This window comes from Crinia signifera, chromosome 1, assembly GCF_055691185.1.
Source record: "Crinia signifera chromosome 1, ASM5569118v1, whole genome shotgun sequence".
NCBI lineage: Eukaryota > Metazoa > Chordata > Amphibia > Anura > Myobatrachidae > Crinia > Crinia signifera.
The window spans coordinates 107,953,001-107,973,980 of record NC_139217.1 but is presented as its reverse complement, the minus strand read 5'-3'; the positions used below and the strand labels follow the sequence as shown (position 1 = coordinate 107,973,980).

Genomic DNA, 20,980 nt, shown 5'->3' with positions numbered 1-20,980 from the left:
ACTCCCAAAGCACCAATACAGTGGAACCCCCCCACAAGTCACCCCATTTTGCAAAGTACACCCCTCAGGGAATTCATCTAGGGGTATAGTGTACATTTCAAACCCCCAGGGGTTTCACCAATTTTGGTACAACTGGGACGTGAAAATGGAAAATTACATTTTTTTACACAAACATGCAGTTCTGGCTCAAAATTTTTCATTTTCACAAGGAAGGAAGGAGACAAAGCACCCCAAAGTCTGTGCCCCAATTTCTCCCGAGTACGGCAATGCCTCACATGTGACCAAAAAATACCAGTTGGGCGCATGGCAGGACTCAGAAGGGAAGGAGTGATTTTTGGATTTGGCAGCACAGATTTTGGTGGAATGAATGGTGGGTGCCATGTTGCATTAGCAAGACTCCCAAAGCACCAATACAGTGGAACCCCCCCACAAGTCACCCCATTTTGCAAAGTACACCCCTCAGGGAATTCATCTAGGGGTATAGTGTACATTTCAAACCCCCAGGGGTTTCACCAATTTTGATACAACTGGGCAGTGAAAATGAAAAATTACATTTTTTTACACAAAAATGCAGTTCTGGCTCAAAATTTTTCATTTTCACAAGGAATGAAGGAGACAAAGCACCCCAAAATCTGTGCCCCAATTTCTCCCGAGTACGGCAATGCCTCACATGTGACCAAAAAATACCAGTTGGGCGCATGGCAGGACTCAGAAGGGAAGGAGTGATTTTTGGATTTGGCAGCACAGATTTTGGTGGAATGAATGGTGGGTGCCATGTTGCATTAGCAAGACTCCCAAAGCACCAATACAGTGGAACCACCCCACAAGTCACCCCATTTTGCAAAGTACACCCCTCAGGGAATTCATCTAGGGGTATAGTGTACATTTCAAACCCCCAGGGGTTTCACCAATTTTGATACAACTGGGCAGTGAAAATGAAAAATTACATTTTTTTACACAAAAATGTACTTCTGGCTCAAAATTTTTCATTTTCACAAGGAATGAAGGAGACAAAGCACCCCAAAATCTGTGCCCCCATTTCTCCAGAGTACGGCAATGCCTCACATGTGACCAAAAAATACCAGTTGGGTGCATGGCAGGACTCAGAAGGGAAGGAGTGATTTTTGGATTTTGGAGCACAGATTTTGGTGGAATGAATGGTGGGTGCTATGTTGCATTACCAATACAGTGGAACCCCCCCACAAGTGACCCCATTTTGCAAACTACACTCCTCAGGGAATTCATCTAGGGGTATAGTGTACATTTCAAACCCCCATGGGTTTCACCAATTTTGGTACAACTGGGCTGTGAAAATGAAAAATTACATTTTTTTTTACACAAAAATGTACTTCTGGCTCAAAATTTTTCATTTTCACAAGGAATGAAGGAGACAAAGCACCCCAAAATCTGTGCCCCCATTTCTACAGAGTACGGCAATGCCTCACATGTGACCAAAAAATACCAGTTGGGTGCATGGCAGGACTCAGAAGGGAAGGAGTGATTTTTGGATTTTGCAGCTCAGATTCTGGTGGAATGAATGGTGGGTGCTATGTGGCATTAGCAAGACCCCCGAAGCACGGTGAAATGATGAACCTAATAATCCATAGATGTGTGGTATATTTTGAAACACTCCTTTATACATAGGCCGGGTTTGTCGGGGCAAGTTTCACAGTGGAAAATAGTTTCCTTTCTTATTCCCTTTTTATAGCAAACTTTGCACCTTTTTTGTGTCCTGCCCTTTCTTGCAGTGGAGGGGATTTCGTTGGGAAAATGCTGCCCTGGTACAATACGGGGGCCAGTACTAGAAGTACTGGGGCCCTCTGCCTGCTGGTTCCCAAATATTAGGCCCTTTATGACTTCCTCTTGAAAGTGCATAAATGTCCCCCTCTGGCCGGTGGAACGGAATAGCACGTAAGCGTTATACAGTGCCATCTGGATGATATACACGGCCAGCTTCTTGTACCAGATATTTGTTTTCCGCAGGGCACTGTACGGCTTCAGTACCTGATCTGAAAGATCCACTCCGCCCATGTACTTATTGTAATCTAGGATACAATTTGGTTTTGAGGTGTGGGTACTGGTACCTCGTACAGGGATGGAGGTGGTACTGTCTCCATGAATTGTTGTCAGTATAAGGACATCCCTCTTGTCCTTATATTTGACCAACAACATATTTTCGGTGCATATTCCCCTGCTTTCACCCCTTCTCATTACTTGGGCAATGTGCGTTTTTGGGAGGCCTCTTTGGTTCTTACGCACAGTACCGCAAGCTGCTGTACCTTGAACCAAGGGCCTTAAACAGGGGGATGCTGGTGTAAAAGTTATCCACATAGAGGTGATAACCCTTATCCAGGAAGGGGTGCATTAAATCCCAGACAATTTTTCCACCGAGGGAGGGGGGGCATTCTGGCGGTTCAATTCTTGAATCCTTCCCTTCATATACCCTAAACTTGTGGGTGTACCCTGTGGTGCTTTCACACAGCTTATACATTTTTATGCCATACCTTGCCCTCTTACTGGGAAGGTACTGGCGGAATTTAACCCTTCCTTTAAAATGTATAAGGGACTCGTCGATGCTAATACATTTATCAGGGATGTATAGCTCTGCAAATTTGGCACTGAAATGATCAATGACCGGCCTGACTTTGAATAGCCTGTCAAAGGTGGGATCATCTCTGGGTGGGCACTGTGCATTATCGGTGTAATGTATAAATTTATGGATTGCCTCAAAACGAGCCCGGGGCATGGCCATACGGTAAAATGGGGTGCTGTACAGAACATCTGTACTCCAATATTGCCTAATTTGTGGCTTTTTTACTATGCCTATATGAAACACCAGACCCCAAAACGTCATCATCTCTACTGCATCTACAGGGGTCCACCTAGCAAATGATGACGTGGGGTTTTGAGCAATAAACTGCTGGGCATATAAATTAGTTTGGTCCACCATTAAATTTATAAAATCATCAGAGAAAAATAATTTGAAAAAGTCAATTTCTCTGAGACCTGTGGAATCAAATTGGATTCCTGGCATGGCCAAAAACTCAGGAACCTGGGGCTCAAAATTGTCTGGTGGTGGGATCCATACGAGATCAATTATTGGGGGGGGGGGTCTCAGCTGCTCTACGGGGGCGTCTTTGAGGGGGTCCCTCATCACCAGAGGAGGAAGAGGAGCTTAAGACGAATCCTTCAAATTCCCCGCTTGCCTCACTGGCTGTGTCAGAATCAGAAGCAAGCATGGCATATGCCTCCTCCACTGAATACATTCTTCTGGATGACTGGGATGACATTTGGGATGACATTTGGGATGACATTTTTATTTTTGTGTTACTGGTAGTGAAATGTTTCAACACGTGTATAGTGTAGGGGGGGGTACAAACTTTATTTCAACCCGGGGGGTATGTAGTGTGTAGTGTGTATGTAGTGCAGAAAAAAAAAATACTTTATACAAAAAAAAAAAAATTGAAGGGGTTAAAGAAAAAAAAAATTGAAGGGGTTAAAAAAAAAAAATTGAAGGGGTTAAAAAAACAAAAAAAAAGGTCCTGCGCCAAAAATTGAGCACAGATGTTGGTCAGTAACGTCCGTCACTGAACAGCGCTCAAAGGCAACAGGAATTTGATCAAAAAAAAAAAAAATAGATCAACCCTGTGCCGAAAAAGCTGATCAGTGATGTACGTCACTGATCAGCGCACAGTGGCCACAGGACACCCACAAAATCACAATGTGTGTAAAAAAAAAATTAAAAAAAGACCACACAGCACCCACAAAAAAAAAAAAAGGTGATCAGTGATGCGACACTGATTACCAGTGAGGGGCAGCAGGTGCACAACCTTTGGTGCAACTGGCAGCAACTGACAGGTATATATAAAAAAAACAAACCTCTGCGCCCCCAAAAAGTTGCTGATCACCTCAGATATAGTGATCAGCACAAAAGGCGGGGGTAGCAGACACAAAATATACACTCTCTATCACTCTCTGTCACTATCTCTCTCTATCTCTCTCTATCTCTCTCTATCTCTCTCTATCTCTCACTATCTCTCACTATCTCTCACTATCTATCACTATCTATCACTCTAGGACACTGCAGCAGCAGCACTGACAGTTATATGTATAAAAAAAAACCTGCACCCCCAAAAAGGGGGGGTAGCAGACACAAAATATACACTCTCTATCACTCTCTGTCACTATCTCTCTCTATCTCTCTATCTCTCACTATCTATCACTATCTATCACTATCTATCACTATCTATCACTATCTATCACTATCTATCACTCTATGACACTGCAGCAGCAGCACTGACAGTTATTTATATATAAAAAACCCCTGCACCCCCAAAAAGGGGGGGTAGCAGACACAAAATATAGCTCTCTCTGTCACTATCTCTCTATCTCTCTCTATCTCTCTCTCTATCTCTCTATCACACTGCAGCAGCAGCAGGAAGTCTCAGGAAGTCAGATCCAGGAAGCGTCCAGCACGCTACAAGCAGTGATCAAGTGATCAGGTAAGGTATTTGCAAGGATCAGGTAAGTATTAGCAAGGATCAGGTCAGTATCACGGCAGACAGGCACGGTGACCGTTCTGCACGCTATTCCAGACCGGAATGGCGTCTGCAGCGCAGTCACCGTTAGTTTAAATGTCGCGCCTTGGCTGTGATTGGTCCGTGGGTCCCACGGACCAATCACAGCCTTGGGGACAGGTGGGGTGAGGTGTCATCGTCACCGATGACCCCCTCATGCCCCCTGACGCCCGGCGGTGATTGACACCTGTGTTACCGAGCGTCTGATTCGCTGGTAACACAGGAAAACGCTGTGAATGGCTGTTCACACTGAACAGCCAATCACAGCGATCGCCGACGGGGGGGGCGGCATCACAGCCCCCCCTGGGCACGCAGGGACATGTCTGCTGTCAGGGACAGCAGACATCGTCCCTCTGTCACTGCGTCTCGAGACGCAGTGACAGTTTAAAGTCATGACGTATATATACACGTCATGTGTCGGGAAGTACTTCCCGGCCATGACGTATATATACGTCAAATGTCGTGAAGGGGTTAATATCAAAGATGTTCTTCATACCCTCTTAGGGCAGTGACCCTCTGTCTGGTCTAAATAAAAACAAAGGCAGTAAATACAACCAGTGCACATTCCAAATATATACTTTTGGGGTTGATTGTGAACAATGCAAGTTGCCGTTCCAACTGCGTTTAATCCCTTGAGTTGTGGGTATTGCTGGGGCAGGACAAACCTACCAGGGCCCCAGCAAAACCCACCACAGATCATAGAAAGCCCCCTACCCTCACCTCCGGCGTTAGTAAACCGGACCACCCCTGCCACTGCTGCCCCAGCCGCCAGTCAGTCATCATTGACCACACACGCGGCAGGGCTCAGGATGTTCGCGGCGGCTCAGTAGGACTCGGGTGCCTGAATTCCGAGTCCCCCCAAGCCTGCCACTTTGTCACTGCTGTAATGGCGAATGGCGGCAGGGGAGCTCCGGCGTACAATCGCCAGAGCAGAGGGGGTATGCGACAGGAGGAGGGGTGATGAGGATGGACCCCTAAAGGTAGTGCGCCAGTGGTGCTCCGCTGAAGGCACCACTGGTGCACACCTACTACATAGTGGTATGCAAGGAAATTTCCCAGGACAGCCCGCTGCCGCAGCACAGCTGAGCCCAGAAAATTTCCGGGCATACCACTCAAGTGGTTAAATGCTGGCAACGGTACCCGATTACGCATTCTTCGCAGGCTGATTTCAACCGAATTCGCTCAAAATTGCTCGCTTTGCTATGGGGCATCAAGCACTTTTGTGCAAATTTCATCTGCCATAAAGTGCTTCTGGTGCCATGATGATTCGTACTGGTGAATTAATCGTTGCTAAAAGAATCGACCGCATACGTTTCTCTGTATAGGTAACATGCAGGGTACTACCTAATTTCAGATATGGCTTACGTCAGCGGTAAGTGTTGTGCGGTTCACTATTTCAGGAATATAAAAGGCACAAATAGCATACACGAATAGCCCAGTAAGCTTTAACAAGAATTTATTTCTAGAACAGATTACAAACAGATTCACAATATAACAATAAATCTGATCTGTATATACAAAGTCAGTAATGTTAGTTCAATGTGTCTTTTTGGGTCAGGTTTGTTTCTGTCACTGAAGATCAAACCACATGTGACAGCAGGAGACTGAAGGACTGTCCATATCCAGTTCTCCTGAGCTGTCAGACATTTGAAGTCTCCATCACTATGCATTTCCAGACTTCATAAAACACTTACGAAACTGGGATACCGTTTTAAACCGACCAATACCTTTAGTTAAAAATTCTATTTATTTACATACATTATTTCAATAAATAATTACGTAAAAATTGTACCAATCAAGTGTAATGCACATGGATGTATCAAGTCATGTAATAAATGTTGCAGTATTTTAGTCACTTTCAGAAAAAGCCTCCAGTAACAGGTCTGCTGCGAGACCAGGTGACAAGACACCAGCAAGGACCTGCTCTTCCAAAACAGGGATTCGATCTTTAACTGCTTGGTGGTTCCTAAAATGTAGGAGAACATTTTCTTGAATAAGGCTCCACATCCACACCTTCTGCTGACTCCTGCGTCTGGTCAGCAGTTCCCCACTTGCAAACATGGTGTCCTGAAACTCTGTCATCTTCTTCCACAGCTCTGGGATTCCTTCACCACTTTTAGCAGAGATGCGAACAACCTGAATCATAAATGAAGGAGAATTGCGGTAACTTTCCCACCTGAGTAAAGTAGATCAAACTGCATTTTGTAGGGAAATGTATACACTAAATATATTTTAGATTTACTCTCTAAAGGTGTCCAGCCACGGTTAGATTTTATGAACAATCCAATAACTTACCCAATTTCCCTTAAAATCCAGCACACGATTGAGCAAATGACCAGAAGATTAAAAGGGCCGATTAATGGCTGCAAGTCATATATAAATCATAGCCACATTGTTCATCATGTCTATATACAGAACGATATGTGCCAAATTGTGCACGACAGGTCCTTTATCTTCCTGCATGTTGAAGGAATCAGCACGCTAGATGACCAGCGGGTGGGAATACGCACTGCATCGTTATCATGCCTACACACGGAAAATTTTTAAACAATGGTCATTCCAATTGGTTGAAAACGGCCATATCGTTTAAAATATCTTACAGTGTGTGGGCAGCTTAACTAATGTCCAAGCATTGCATTTAAACAGTGTCTTTATGGCACATAAAGTAAGTTGTAGTAACATACTAAGCATCACCACTAGTGTTCATTCTAGCACCCGCTAACTTTGAAAACCCATGCAGTTCCTCTTCCCTGCCTGGGGTGTCGCTGTCTGCTGTAGTGCTTCTAGCACAGTGTGGTCTGTATATCAGCACTGATATGCAAACCAGACCTGTGCTAGAAACACCACAGCAGATAGCGACACCCCAGGCAGGGAACAGGAACTGCATGGGTTTTCAATGATATCGGGTGCTAGAATGAACACTGCACCAGCACATACCTAGCAGCAGCAGACAATATGCACTGGCCATCTCCCTTTCCCCTTATCTTCGTCAGTACAAGAACGCTTACCTGAGGTTTCCACGTCTTAGATCGCTTCCGAAGTAACTTCAAAGCACTGACATACTCGGCTTGAATCTTCCTTGCAGGGATTAGCAAATCGCCGTCAGCTTTGGTTATTGCAACTAGGTCTACCACTTCCACGATACCCCGTTTGATGCCCTAAATAAAACAGAACTATTAATATATGTCCCTACACACTGTGGGAGGAATCTATTTTGTACTTAGTGACAACTTTGTAGTCCGCTAATTTGTAAGTGATACACATGACATACAGAGTGTCGGGCAATATTTTACTGTGGGCTCTTAAAGTCCATTTACAAACTCATGATTGTCTACAGATGGTGTACGTCACTAAGCCGATAGTCATAAGGTCGACATGCATTAGTTTGACAGCCGAAAGGTCAACATGGATTTTTCACTTTTTTTTTTTTTTCTTCAACCGACGTGCCAACAGGTGGTATTTTATTCCCTACCTTCCACTAGGGCATGGAGCGAGAATATAATAGTGTGCCCAACATAGCAAGTTTTAAAAACTGAAAAAATGCTTCCATACGTATTCAACCCTAGGACTGGGCAGAGCCACCTTTTGCAGCATTCAGGCTCTTGGAAACATTTTCTATTGGCCCCTGTACACACTAGATGACCTGCACCGCGGCCAATATTGTGTACCATATTGACCGCGGGTAGAATTGTGTATATACAATGAATGATATCAGTAAACAAGATCATTGAGCGACGTCACCGGGACCCGCTGAACATGTGGGTTGTTGGCTATATAGGCAAAGCCAACCATAATAGTTCTGGGCAATGCAATAGGCATAACAAGAGTTGGTGGATGCCAATCATGAAATATGTGGGCAAACAAAAGCAAGTCTGGTTCCTTACTACATAACTGATCCGAAGGATGACATAGAAACACAATTTACTTAATTTATTATTTTTTCTCAAAATTTATCAACAAAAATCTTTTGACCTAGGGGTGCCGTGAAAAATATTCCGATACTTTAGGGCACCTTGGTTCAAAACGTTTGGGAACCACTGGTCTGGGTGGTATAATCCAGCTTCCATTTCCGCACGGTTGATCCAAAAGTGCTTTCTGGCATAGCCAAGAGCTTGGATATTATTATGTAGTTTTCGTATATATTGTGCATGCCTGTAACTATTGTTTTCTTTTCGGTCTTCACTTTCAGTTTCGCTACAGAATCACCAATACTATTTCAATCAGGGGGGTTTTATCTATTAAATCTGACCTTTATTTGAATGAGTAACAAATAAAAGCTACTTGAAAGTCAATTGTTAGGGCAAGATGATTCATCTGTGTAAACAAGGAACTTTAGCAGAATGCGGGTTGAATACTTATGCAAGAACATTTATGCTGCTTTCACATTACAAACCTGCTTTCAACCCATTTTTGTAAACGTTTCATAAAACGGATTCAGTATGAAAGCCCGGCGTTCAAAATCCCGACGCCGGAATCCCGACGGCCGAAATCCCGACAAGCGGGCCAGGTGCCTCGCTACGCTCGGCACGCTAATTTATTCTCCCTCCATGGGTGTCGTGGACACCCACGGAGGGAGAAAGTGTCGGGATTTCGGCGGTCGGGATTCCGGTGAACGCCGGGATTTAAACTGCATCCCCATAAAACGGGTCAAAAGCCAGTTAAACCCATTCACATTGCATGTTGTAACCAGTATATTACTGTTTATATACCTTTCACATTCAACCCGTTTCACCCATAAAAAAAACGACTTCTTTACAATAAAACTCTATTGTGCAATTCCTGCTTGTGGGTGGTGACAACATGCAGGGAGACAACCAATGACCCTTGTGCAGATTATCATGTGTAGTTCAAATTGGTTCTGGGCTGTTCAGACTGCAGGAAAAACAGCTCAGAACCGTATAGGATCCTGCTTTTAAAACGTTTTCATATGCCGGTATTCTGTAACCGGTAAATTGACCGGGGACCATTCACATTGTAGCTGGTACCGTTTCAAAATGCTAAAAAAATGGTAATATACCGGCTTACAAGTGCAATGTGAAAGGGGTATTAGTTTAAATGCCTACTGAAAAATTCTGTGTTATTTACACAAATCTGTTGACTTGTTATGTGCAAGCCACTGTATATACAGACATGTTATCATACAGAGATAAATACAGAAAGATTGCGTGTTGCGCAATTAGCAGCAGCTGGCACGGGGTAGTCACTCCCCAATATATACAAAAAAGAGAACTTAATAGAATGTGCAAAATGCAATGTTATCTTACAACTAGCCTCAATATATGTCACGCAGTGTGAGAAGTTGGGTACGAGCGAGTTTCTGGGTCCTGTGTAACTCTGCTAGTATCTGGCATCTGTTTTTGCCCCCCCAAAAAAAGCATCTTGGTTGTAACTAGAACGCGCTAGGAGAATGTGCCAGTCTGTGCACAAAGCATCATGGGTCTTGGTGTGGAAAGAAAAAAAATCTGCAGCCACTGCATCGTAGCAGGCCAAGCGAGAATCAAAATGACTGCGCATGTATATGGCTCGCACTACACATGCACACGGCCATCCTGCGATTAAATCCTGCTACTTTTTCTATCGCTGGCCTACGCAAGTTGACAGGAAGCCGTTTTCAGGGAGTGTTAAGGAAAAGCACAGTGTGGTCTATATTTGAGTACGGACATTGCAGACCAGACCTGTACTACAACTACCACAGCAGAGAGCGGCACCACAGGCAGGGAAGAGGAACTGCATGGGGTAGGACAGATGCCGGGTACTACAATAATCACTAAAACATGCAGCCTGGGACAACTCACAGAACAGAAACACATAAGATCACACTCCCATGAATGTTGCCTCAGCCTACAAAATGGCTGCACTGTATTTATAGAAGTGTGCTTTAAAAAAATAAATAAAAAAGGTTTTGCCATAATTCAAGTAGCTATAGTATTATGATAACCACACACTGGATTAACCCTTTGAGTGCCAAGTCAATGTGTCAAAACACAGCAAACATTTTTATTCATCATAATGACCTGTAATGTTACCTTATATAGGAAATATAATATTTTTTTTACACAATATTCTTTATTTAAATTTATATAACAAATGTGAGTGACATTGGCATTTTTAGCAGATATTTTGGAACGTCTCTCACAGTTACTGGCACTCAAAGGGTTAACAGTGTCAGAAGATAGGAGAGGCTAAAATGAAACTAAAGATCCATACATACTGGGCGACTATGCCCAGCGTGTATGGACAGCGATGATGACTATCATCGCTGCGGGGAAAGCCGCTCAGTGTATACACACTGAGCGGCTTTCCCCCTGCCCGGCGCCGATGGAGGGGGAGGACGGCGTTGCATAGCGCAGCGCTATGCAAAGCCGTCCTGAAAGCCTCTTATCTGCTGGTATATGAGCGGCTTTCCTGGCGATGTTGCGGGAGCGCGCAGCAGCGCTCACCGCTCATTGCCGGGGCATACACACTGGGCGGCTTTGAGCTGAAAGCCGCTCAAACCTGCTGTTTTGAGCGACTTTCAGCTCAAAGTTGCCCAGTGTGTATGGGCCTTAAGTCACACACATGCATAATAAAACTACAAACCATTTGTGAGACTTTATTCTAGTAGCCGAACACAAAGAAAACTTCATATATGAAAAAACCTTGTACTTTCTCTAAAGAGTATTATGCTAAGTGTACTCACTGGAAGCATATACGAACAACCAACTGAGGAGACAGAATGGGGGTTGGAGACGCACACTGCTTAAATGTATGTTCCCTCTTTGTACATTGTACAAACAAGACAACACCTGTTTCCAATCTGAGGCACACATTTCAGCTCCTCGGTAATTGTAACAGGAAGGCAGCAGAGAAAGTATGATTCTGGATAATCCAGATGAAGGGCTAAACCATCCGCTTGATTTGCATACTCATTTCTGTAGTGTCTGTAACTTACAGTGATTTAAAACATCAGTTATAAACTAATGCCACATAAAACTTCCTGTGCACTACAGGAAGCAGACAGAGGTGAACGCTAATGTAAATTACAAGCCATCGAGTGGAACGCACATGGAAAATAAATGATTGCTCCCACATGGTCAGCTTTCTTGAGTAAAAGCAGCTGATTTACATTCATTGGCAGATTGCGTGGATAAATATTTGAAGAAGAAACACAACAGACAGAGAATTTATTGGAGTTAATACAGATTAACATAGTGAAGGCCACTGCTGCGCTACATTTTTTTGGGAGTGCAATATATAATATTGCCTGCAATTTACATTGTTCATTAATAATTTGGGGTGATGAATTATCTTTATAGCGTCAGCAGCCTAGATATATAGCCCATGTGCACATATATTCCTAACACACCCTACATATATTCCACAGCACATCCTGAATACTGGGAAGCCGGGACATTTTCAGAGGCAAAGACCTGGGACACATGTCAACTATGCAATTCCCTCCACATGGATAACTCAGCTGAATGGAAATGAATGATATACCTGTAACTCATCACCTCCTGCTGGTGGCAGCAACAGAACAAACATGTCAACCATGTCAGCCACGGCAAACTCAGACTGTCCCACGCCTGCAGAATGACAAGGGGAGAGCAAGGTAACATTATGTAGGAATGGAGTCAAATGGAGACAACCAAGGGCACCAACAGTGGCCATCTGTCATGCGCTTCCAAAGTAAGCACACTAGATGGCAATGCCTCCATGTAGTCTGCTGACAAAATTCTATGGGCGGTATTCAATTGTTTTTCATCAGCATTTCAGCTTGCTATCCCCAGGAATGGTGAGCTGAAATATGAGAATGAGTGATTAAACCTGACCATAATGAGTGCAAAATAGATCAATTGAATATTGCTTCATGATCTCCCATCCCATCATAGAATGGAGACTGGGTGTATTAAAACAATTGAATACCACCCTATGAGTCTCTTCACAAGTAGCAAGAACTACTGTCTTTAGGTGAACTATAAAATACAGGTAACTGATGCAAATATATTTAATGTGCACCTGTCACTTTAAATTGCCCATTCGCTGGTATTAGGAACATCAAGGCAAAAATCACATGGGCGTCTAAAGGAAGGGTCACGTTCTTGCCAATGCAAGTGGCACATTGAAAATGAGACACTGGGTCTGCCATAGACTGGTCCATGTGTCAATGTTGAGAGCTATGATGTGCCGATGGTGGAATAAACAACCACTGGTGGTTTTACACTGCCCATGACACGGAGAGCATCTCTGCGCTTGCACATTCTTGTGCATGCAAATACACAAGGGTGGAACTAGCATATACAAATTACGGGATGCAATCCGGCGTTCAGAATCCCGACGCCGGAATCCCGACCGCCGAAATACCGACACATTCTCCCTCCATGGGTGTCCACGACACCCCTGGAGGGAGAATAAATTAGTGTGCCGAGCGTAGCGAGGCACCGGGCCCGCTGCGTGGCGAGCGCAGCGAGCCCGCAAGGGGGGGCGATCCACGTCCCCCCCTTGTCGGCATTTCGGCTGTCGGGATGCACATTTCAGCATGCGTTGCATCAGTTTCCACATGGCCAAATTGCAAAATTAAGGCAAGGCTTGCTGGAATGTGTAGTTCATCAACAGCTGGAGGACCGTTTATTGCCCACCCCTGCTCTAAATACTACATCACATCAATTGCGTGACTGATTCGTGTCACAACATTGCTTCCCAGTTCCGAAAACCAACAAAAACAGCTGGAGGACCGTTGCTTCCCTTCATGCACATTATTACATGGATACAGACGTATAGTGACATATCAGAATGGGACAATATGTAGATCACAAGCTTATCATCATCATCGTTTATTTATATGGCGCCACAAGGGTTCCACAGTCTCTGGCTGAAGTGAAGGTGATAGGATGTCCCGTAAATACTGTATGTCTCTTACCTACTGTCTCCACAAGCACGATATCATAGCCGCCACTTTCACAGAGTAAAATGGCTTCATTAGTTGTTCTGGTGACGCCTCCCAATGTGCCTCTTGTCGGAGAGGGTCTTATATAAGCATTCATATCCCTGGACAGCTCAGTCATTCGTGTCTTATCTCCAAGGAGAGAGCCTAAAACCAATCAAAGTCACATGACATTCACTCACTTAAAGTGAAGGATAGGGTTTATCCAATGATAAAGGGCCTTATTCGAGTTCACTCTTTCTGACAAAATCCTTCTTAGATGGACAAAACCATGTGCACTGCAGGGGGGCAGATGTAACATGTACAGATAGAAATAGATTTGGTGATTTTTTGGTGATTCTTTGCAGGGTAAATACTGGCTGCTTTATTTTACCACAGCAATATAGATCTCACTTTGAAGTAAAACCCCACCCAAATCTAATTAGATCTGCACAAGTTACATCTGCACCCCTGCAGTGCACATGGTTTTGTCCATCTAAGAAGGATTTTGTCTGAAAGAGTGAACTCGAATAAGGCCCAAAGTCACTATAGACTGTAACTTAGGAGCAGGGCCCTCCTATCTTTTTGAATGTCTGTTATTACCCAGTTTATTGCACCACTGTTTCCAGTTGTAAAGCACACTGGAATTCGCTGCACTATATAAGAAACTGTTCATAAAGAAATAATAAAAGGCACTGCAGACCAACATTGCAGAACAGTCCTCGGTACTTCTTTACTTTCACGGCGCCACTATAAATCGCGGACATTGCGGGCATTGAATGCACTAAAAAATCGGGTGCGACGCGATGCCCGCGATTTCCCATAGGGACCAATGTTAAATTTCTCAATGGACACGATTTTCTGTTCAATGCCTCAATTGACACGATTTTTCCATAGGAAACAATGTTAAATGGCCCACAGAGGCCAAATAGGCACCCTCAAGTGTGAAATGGCCCCCACAATTGTTAACGCCACCCCACGATCAACGTCAACCCGAAGCGTGGCGAGCGCAGCGAGCCCGCGAGGGGCGGCAGTACGTGTCCTCCGACCTTTTCATGCCCTACTATCCACTAGGGCGTGGAGTGAGAATAGAATAGTGTGGCGAGCGCAGCGAGCCACCGAGCCCGAAGCGTGGCGAGCGCAGCGAGCCCCGCGAGGGGACGCGGATACCTTCACAGGTAAACGCGTCCCTTCGCGGGCTTCACAGGTATCCGCGTCCGCTCGCCACGCTTCGGGCTCGGTGGCTCGCTGCGCTCGCCACACTATTCTATTCTTACTCCACGCCCTAGTGGATAGTAGGGCATGAAAAGGTCGGAGGACGCGTACCGCTGCGCTCGCCACGCTTCGGGTTGACGTTGATCGTGGGGTGGAGTTAACAACTTGAGGGTGCCTATTTGGCCTCTGTGGGCCATTTAACATTGTTTCCTATGGAAAAATCGTGTCAATTGAGGCATTGAACAGAAAATCGTGTCCATTGAGAAATTTAACATTGGTCCCTATGGGAAATCGCGGGCATCGCGGGCATCGCGTCGCACCCGATTTTTTAGTGCATTCAATGCCCGCGATGACCGCGATATCCTATCTGTCCTAATCTAGTGGCGCCGTGAAAGTAAAGAAGTACCCAGTCCTCAGTAACTAGAACACATTGTTTCCTAGACTTTCTAAAAAACATGCCAGGATGGGTTGCTATAGGGAAACCTTATTGCATGCAATATTGATAAATGAATAATCCTGAGCACAATATAGCATGCTCAGTCCATATATCATGGTTGTATATACACGCTTGCTTAATAAAAATGCACCCATAGTATATAACATGTGGTGATTACAGTATCAATTCAATTATAGAGCACTACAAAATAACATTACACATTCCAGTAAAGGGAGGTTTCAAATACAGAGATCTCCTCATTTGTTATCTACCCACTTCCCAAGGGAACGGTTTTCTGGAACTCCTCATAGGAGTAAAGGTATCCTTACCCTAGGTCGACCACCATTGGTTGACAGTGAGTAGGTAGACACCTATGAATGGTCGACATGGACAGTGTTGACACAAGCATTAGGTCGACAGGGGCAAGGTCGACATGAGTTTTAAACTTTTTTTGAGCCGAAATGTGCCGTCAGGCGGTATTTCACGCCCTACCATCCACTGGGTGTGGTGGGAGAATAAAATAGTGTGCCAGATGCATGCTGAGCGCAGCGAGCCATGCAAGGGGACTCGGGACACTTAGACGGTGTCCATGTTGACATTCCGGGCAAAAAAAGCGTGAAGAACTAGTGTCAAACTTTTGACTGTCGACCTTGCCACTGTTGACCTAATGATTGTGTCGACCATGCATAGGTGTCGACCTACTCACTGTCAACCTAGACATGGTCGACCTAGAGATTATTAACCTAATATACACCATGACCGGAGTAAATGAACCACTCATTAAATTGGACTCACTGTGTGTGCTTCTGTGAGGAGACCAACACATGCCCTATAGGTGTACATTGAGGGGAGAGCTGCACACCACTGATCTAGGAACTGCATAGTGATATTATATTGTATATAGACAAATGGCACATATTAATACTTGTGATCATTATATAAATGCCTTAATAATGCCACTTACCACCACTGGTGCTAGAGGATGGATCAACTGCTAAAACAGCCACTTTGTGTCCCTGTGCCGTAAGCATCTTTCCAAAGTATTCAATAAATGTTGACTTTCCAGCACCTGGGGGACCAGACAGACCTGTGGCAGAATGGTGGTATCAAGGAAATGATGTAATACACAAAATAGCAAGCTTTTCTGTTCATGCATAATGATAGAAAGCAGCTGCGCATAGTGTGCGATGGTCAAGACAAAACAACATCAAGACATACAGTAAACACGAGAACACCAGGCGTTGTAAAGAGTATCATTTTATAGAATGTTCTAGCTACAAGCTGACCGCCTGCTATCTCTCTTCCACTGTTCTGTCAGAAAACAACAAGGAATATGTATTTTCTCTTTATAGCGTCTTCTGGGTTTACTGTGTAATAAAGTGGTTTCCTAGAATGTTAAACAAAGGAAGAATAGGTACTTAATATAATCAGACAAAAATCACAGCCGGCCCTGCATAATAAGATCAGCCTGGCATGATATCCAGAAATGATTGCTTACAGTAGGTCACCCATCCCATTGCAAGGCCAGGAGCAGCTCAGCTAAGTTTGAGGTTAGGGTAGAGATGTATAGCTAGCATAGCTAATGGAAGTCTTTTCACCTGCTTCTAATAACACCAACATATATACACATATAAAGAGATCTTTTGCAGAGTGGTCCATAAGTGTGGAGACCCTTATTAAAAAAAAAAAAAAAGGATATGAGTAATCTGGTGTCTACACATATCATATGGTAGCGGGGGAAGACTTGATATGGTATGTGACCTCAATAGCAGCAAGCGTTACATCGGCCATCTTGGATGCAACTCATTTTTTTAATTAACAAGGTCGGCATGCGACCAAACTGACCTGACACCGATAACCAAGAATGTTCACAGCTGTGCACACAGGGGGGAAATCCATTTGGAATCAATTGATATCTAATGGATCCCCCCCCCCCCTTTCACAAGTGCCAAGAAAGTCCAGACTTACTCGGCACTGTGAAGGCCGTGGGGGAGGAGGCAGATGATGACATCAGCTGACCTCCCTATCAACAGCCGGGGAACGCCTGCGTATTCTGTGGCACTCCCACAAAATGCAGGGTTACCGCCCCCAAATGGCCGCAGGGTGTCAAACACCCTGTGAGCAGCCAGAGAAGGCTTGCCTTCACTGGCTGTTTTTGTACGGATGGCTTTCGCATGCGCACAGCGTACCATGCACATGTGCAGTCATCCGATAATCGCTCGTTCTGCGTATTCGCAGCAGAGCGAACAGGTCTGAATCTAGCCTATTAATCTTTCCTTTGCTCTTAACCACAAAAACCCAGATTTTACTCAGCAAGCAGAGCCACCGGACACACGCAGTATTTCCAGGGCACAGTTTTAGCATTTTGTGAAACAAATTATTGCGCTCATCCAATCTGTAGCCCACACTCTGTACAGAGGAACTTTGGTCACATTATTTTAAAGTGCTCAAGAAAAAACATACTTACAACCACAATTTAACAGTGTTTTTGATACCAATAATGAAATTGATAGATGTTAATACTATATACATGGATTAAATGTAGCATGCGTGGAAGAGAACACTGACCCACTCTAAAAGCTAGAGGTTTTCCGTTATGCAAGTGCTCCTGGTCACGCTGATGAGATAGTACCTTCTGAAGCAGTACTTGAGCGATATGTCGTTTCCTCATATGTGTAGACTCAATCAGTGTTATAGCCTCTGCCAAGCAGGCTCGATGCCCACCTATCAAACCTCCATAAATGTTCTTCAGTAGTCTCTTCTCCTTCTCTGTTAGAGGCTCAGCTTCTTGCTGGGCCGCAGATGAAATACACAGATCCCTTCTGAGATTCCCACTGGAAGTGTGTGTTCTTGGAGTCCAGCATATTCTGGTATGTCTTTGTGAGACGGCCAATGTTAGCACAGTGTTTCTACGTAAAGTATTAGATATTGTCCGCGCTACATTGCTAAAATGGCAAATGGCTAACCCTCGCATGTTAGAAAACCTGGATTTGCAACACATCAAATCAGGAACAGTAAATGGGTGAGGACAAACCAACGTATGTATTGGGAAACAGAAAGTGCAGCATTGATGCTGGTTTCATTAGATGTTCCCTTTTGAAGATCTGAAAGATACAAATCAGCAAATTAATTCCACAGTAATTGAAATAGGGCAGCACACATGATCCCAGATACACTGATGATGGGGAAATAGTTCCTTCATAAAGCTTTTATCAAAGTAAACAGTTATATAAGCTCTTGTATAAGAGGAACTGCGTCATTTTAATGACAAGACTGGTGGAGCATTATGCAATACAGAATACCTAGTCTCCTGTGCCAATGCCTTTTTCCTTACAAATTGTAAGCTTGATGAGCAGGGCCCTCCTACCATTTGACTGTAACTACCCAGGACTGGATTAAGCTTTCGGGGGTCCGGGTCATTTTAGTCAGTGGGGCCCTCTCCCTCTTGTCATTACTGGCCGCAAACTGCATGGGAGAATACTACACTGTCAAATCACAGAGTAAAGGCAGTATAAACAGTAAAGGTGCCCACACACGCACCGTTCCCGGCGGTGCGATGCTATACGATGGCACCCCATCGCACAGTACAAAAAGTATGTGCTGCACATACTTTTTGTACTAGCTTTTTCTAGCATAGCATCGCATCGCATGCACATCGTATGCACAAGGCATACGATGCGATGCTATGTGTGCTAGTTAAGCCCACAACGCACGCCGGAATCGGTGCGTGTGTGGGCACCTTTAGACCATAGAGTCGCTAAAATAGCAGGTAAAAGCAAGTGGCAATATTATCAGCAACGCCTTGCATGTAGATCACACATATGTATACTGTCACTGACTAGTTCAAATAAACTAGGAGGCAAGTTCAAATGCAAGGACATGTTATAAAGCAACGGTACAGTAGGAACACTGCGCTAAGAGAGTACATGTAAATGCCAAAGTTGAGAGAAAGTGAATAAACCTTCTTTTAATAGGAACATACAATGAAACAGTAAGGGGGGGGGAGCACATATTGGACCAAATGTATCAGCATCCAATTTGGAAAAATGTTGGTTGTTTGGCTTTTAGCACTGGATTTAAAGCTGAGGTCTGTTTGAGGTGCGTACACCCGGGCTATAATCGCTGGCAATATGGTCGATGAGCGACCATATTGCCAGTGATTGGAGTGTGCACCGGCGATAAATCGACAGGTGCGCGCTCCCATTTTTAGCCCCCTTATGATCGCTAGCTGATTACCTCTGCGGCACCGCCGGCAGAGGTTCCCTTTCATCAGCGACCATCTCTGGTTGCTGATGAAAAGGAGACACTGAGCAATATATCGCCCCGTGTGTACACAGCTATACATAGATGTATAATGTACTATTGAGTTGTTGTTATATATATATATAAATATATTTTTTTAATTTAGCATGAGGTGAGCATAAAACAGAAATCAAACGTGATAATATTGATATGGTAGGATATAATAGGATACAAATACTATGGGGTTTTTAACTGGACAGATTTAAGAATTGAGTTGTCTGTGGCGAATGATGGTACACCGATACCCAATCAACCAAACACAAACGCAAGTGTATGTAGTGGCTAGGTACTTCTATTTATGGGATATTTCATCTCATCTGCCCATATCTGCATGGATTGTAATGACTGCCTGTGGGCACCTTGATTCAGATTTACAAATTTCAGTGAATAACAGGAAAAGTAGGTAGATAGCGACAGTGGCGGGCACAAAATGGGAGGCAGTGGCATGATAATGACAGTGGTGGGCACATAACAGAAGGTATAATAATGACAGTGGCGGGCACATAACGGGAGGCTACAGGATGATAATGACAGTGGCGGGCACATAACGGGAGGCTACAGGATGATAATGACAGTGGCGGGCACATAACGGGAGGCTACAGGATGATAATGACAGTGGCGGGCACATAACGGGAGGCTACAGGATGATAATGACAGTGGCGGGCACATAATGGGAGGCTATGGGATGAAAATGACAGTGGCGGGCTCATTACGGGAGGCTATGGTATAATAATGACAGTGGCTGGCACATAACGTGGCAGCAGGATGAGAACGACAATGGTAGGCAAATGAGAGAAGTGGGCAGCAGGCAGATAACAAATATATATATGTATGCTATGATAACCTGTCAAATCCAGAACCAGCATTTGCTATTAACATGACAGACATGAGCAATTGTCCCTTACTAGTTTAACAAGCTGTTATTAAATGCGACAACTTGTGTAACCCATAACTATACACACAGAGGGTAACGCTGGTCTAATGAATGAAGACGAGGTGGGGGGTACTTATATCTATACCATATATGAAGATGATATAATAATGGTTATAGATTGAGGAGGAGGGCGACATATTTGTACTGTACTGTTTATGCACCATAAAGTCAGTGGATTTTATATATAAATATCCTATATAGATATCATATAATACTGCAACAGTCATTCTATTACCTGATTCAATATAGACACTCCTACTCCGCCATATCACATGCCTGCCTGCAGTCTAAGCGACTTCCTATGTTAAGGAGACATCCTCGCCACCGATTGGAAGAAACCTAAATTTGCGGTCTTTCTCCTGGGAATTGTAGTTTCAATTCCAGGAAATCCGATAGGCGGCAAACAGCTTCCAGTCACTTAGAACTACATATCCCATAATGCACTGCCACGCTGGTTAGCCAATTGAACTGTTATTGTGGCAATTATAGTAATATGGCTGCTAGGAAAACGTACGAACTCATAAAAGACATGAAGGTCACATGATTCCCCGGATCACGGGGTGTTACTAGTAGAGAGGTCTCTTGTCTCCAATATAGGAGACAGTTGTGGTCTC

At 44.2% G+C, this 20,980-nt stretch overlaps 1 protein-coding gene across 3 annotated transcripts; it reads right to left on the bottom strand.

Annotated features, from left to right (window-relative positions):
- Window positions 1-6,016: 6,016 nt before the first annotated feature.
- On the bottom strand, window positions 6,017-20,767 carry MMAA (metabolism of cobalamin associated A). Of its 3 annotated transcripts, XM_083171169.1 has the most exons (7): window positions 20,602-20,763; window positions 17,699-18,234; window positions 16,095-16,217; window positions 13,477-13,647; window positions 12,057-12,142; window positions 7,586-7,735; window positions 6,017-6,713 (listed from the first exon to the last, which is right to left on the bottom strand). In XM_083171169.1, exons 2-7 carry the CDS (start codon window positions 18,129-18,131, stop codon window positions 6,426-6,428), a joined length of 1,251 nt encoding a protein of 416 aa, XP_083027295.1. In that variant the 5' UTR covers window positions 18,132-18,234; window positions 20,602-20,763; the 3' UTR covers window positions 6,017-6,425. The 3 variants fall into 3 exon arrangements, with proteins under 3 accessions (XP_083027295.1, XP_083027300.1, XP_083027305.1); XM_083171174.1 differs by lacking the exon at window positions 13,477-13,647 and having other exon boundaries at window positions 20,602-20,767; XM_083171179.1 differs by lacking the exon at window positions 20,602-20,763 and having other exon boundaries at window positions 17,763-17,897.
- Window positions 20,768-20,980: the final 213 nt, after the last annotated feature.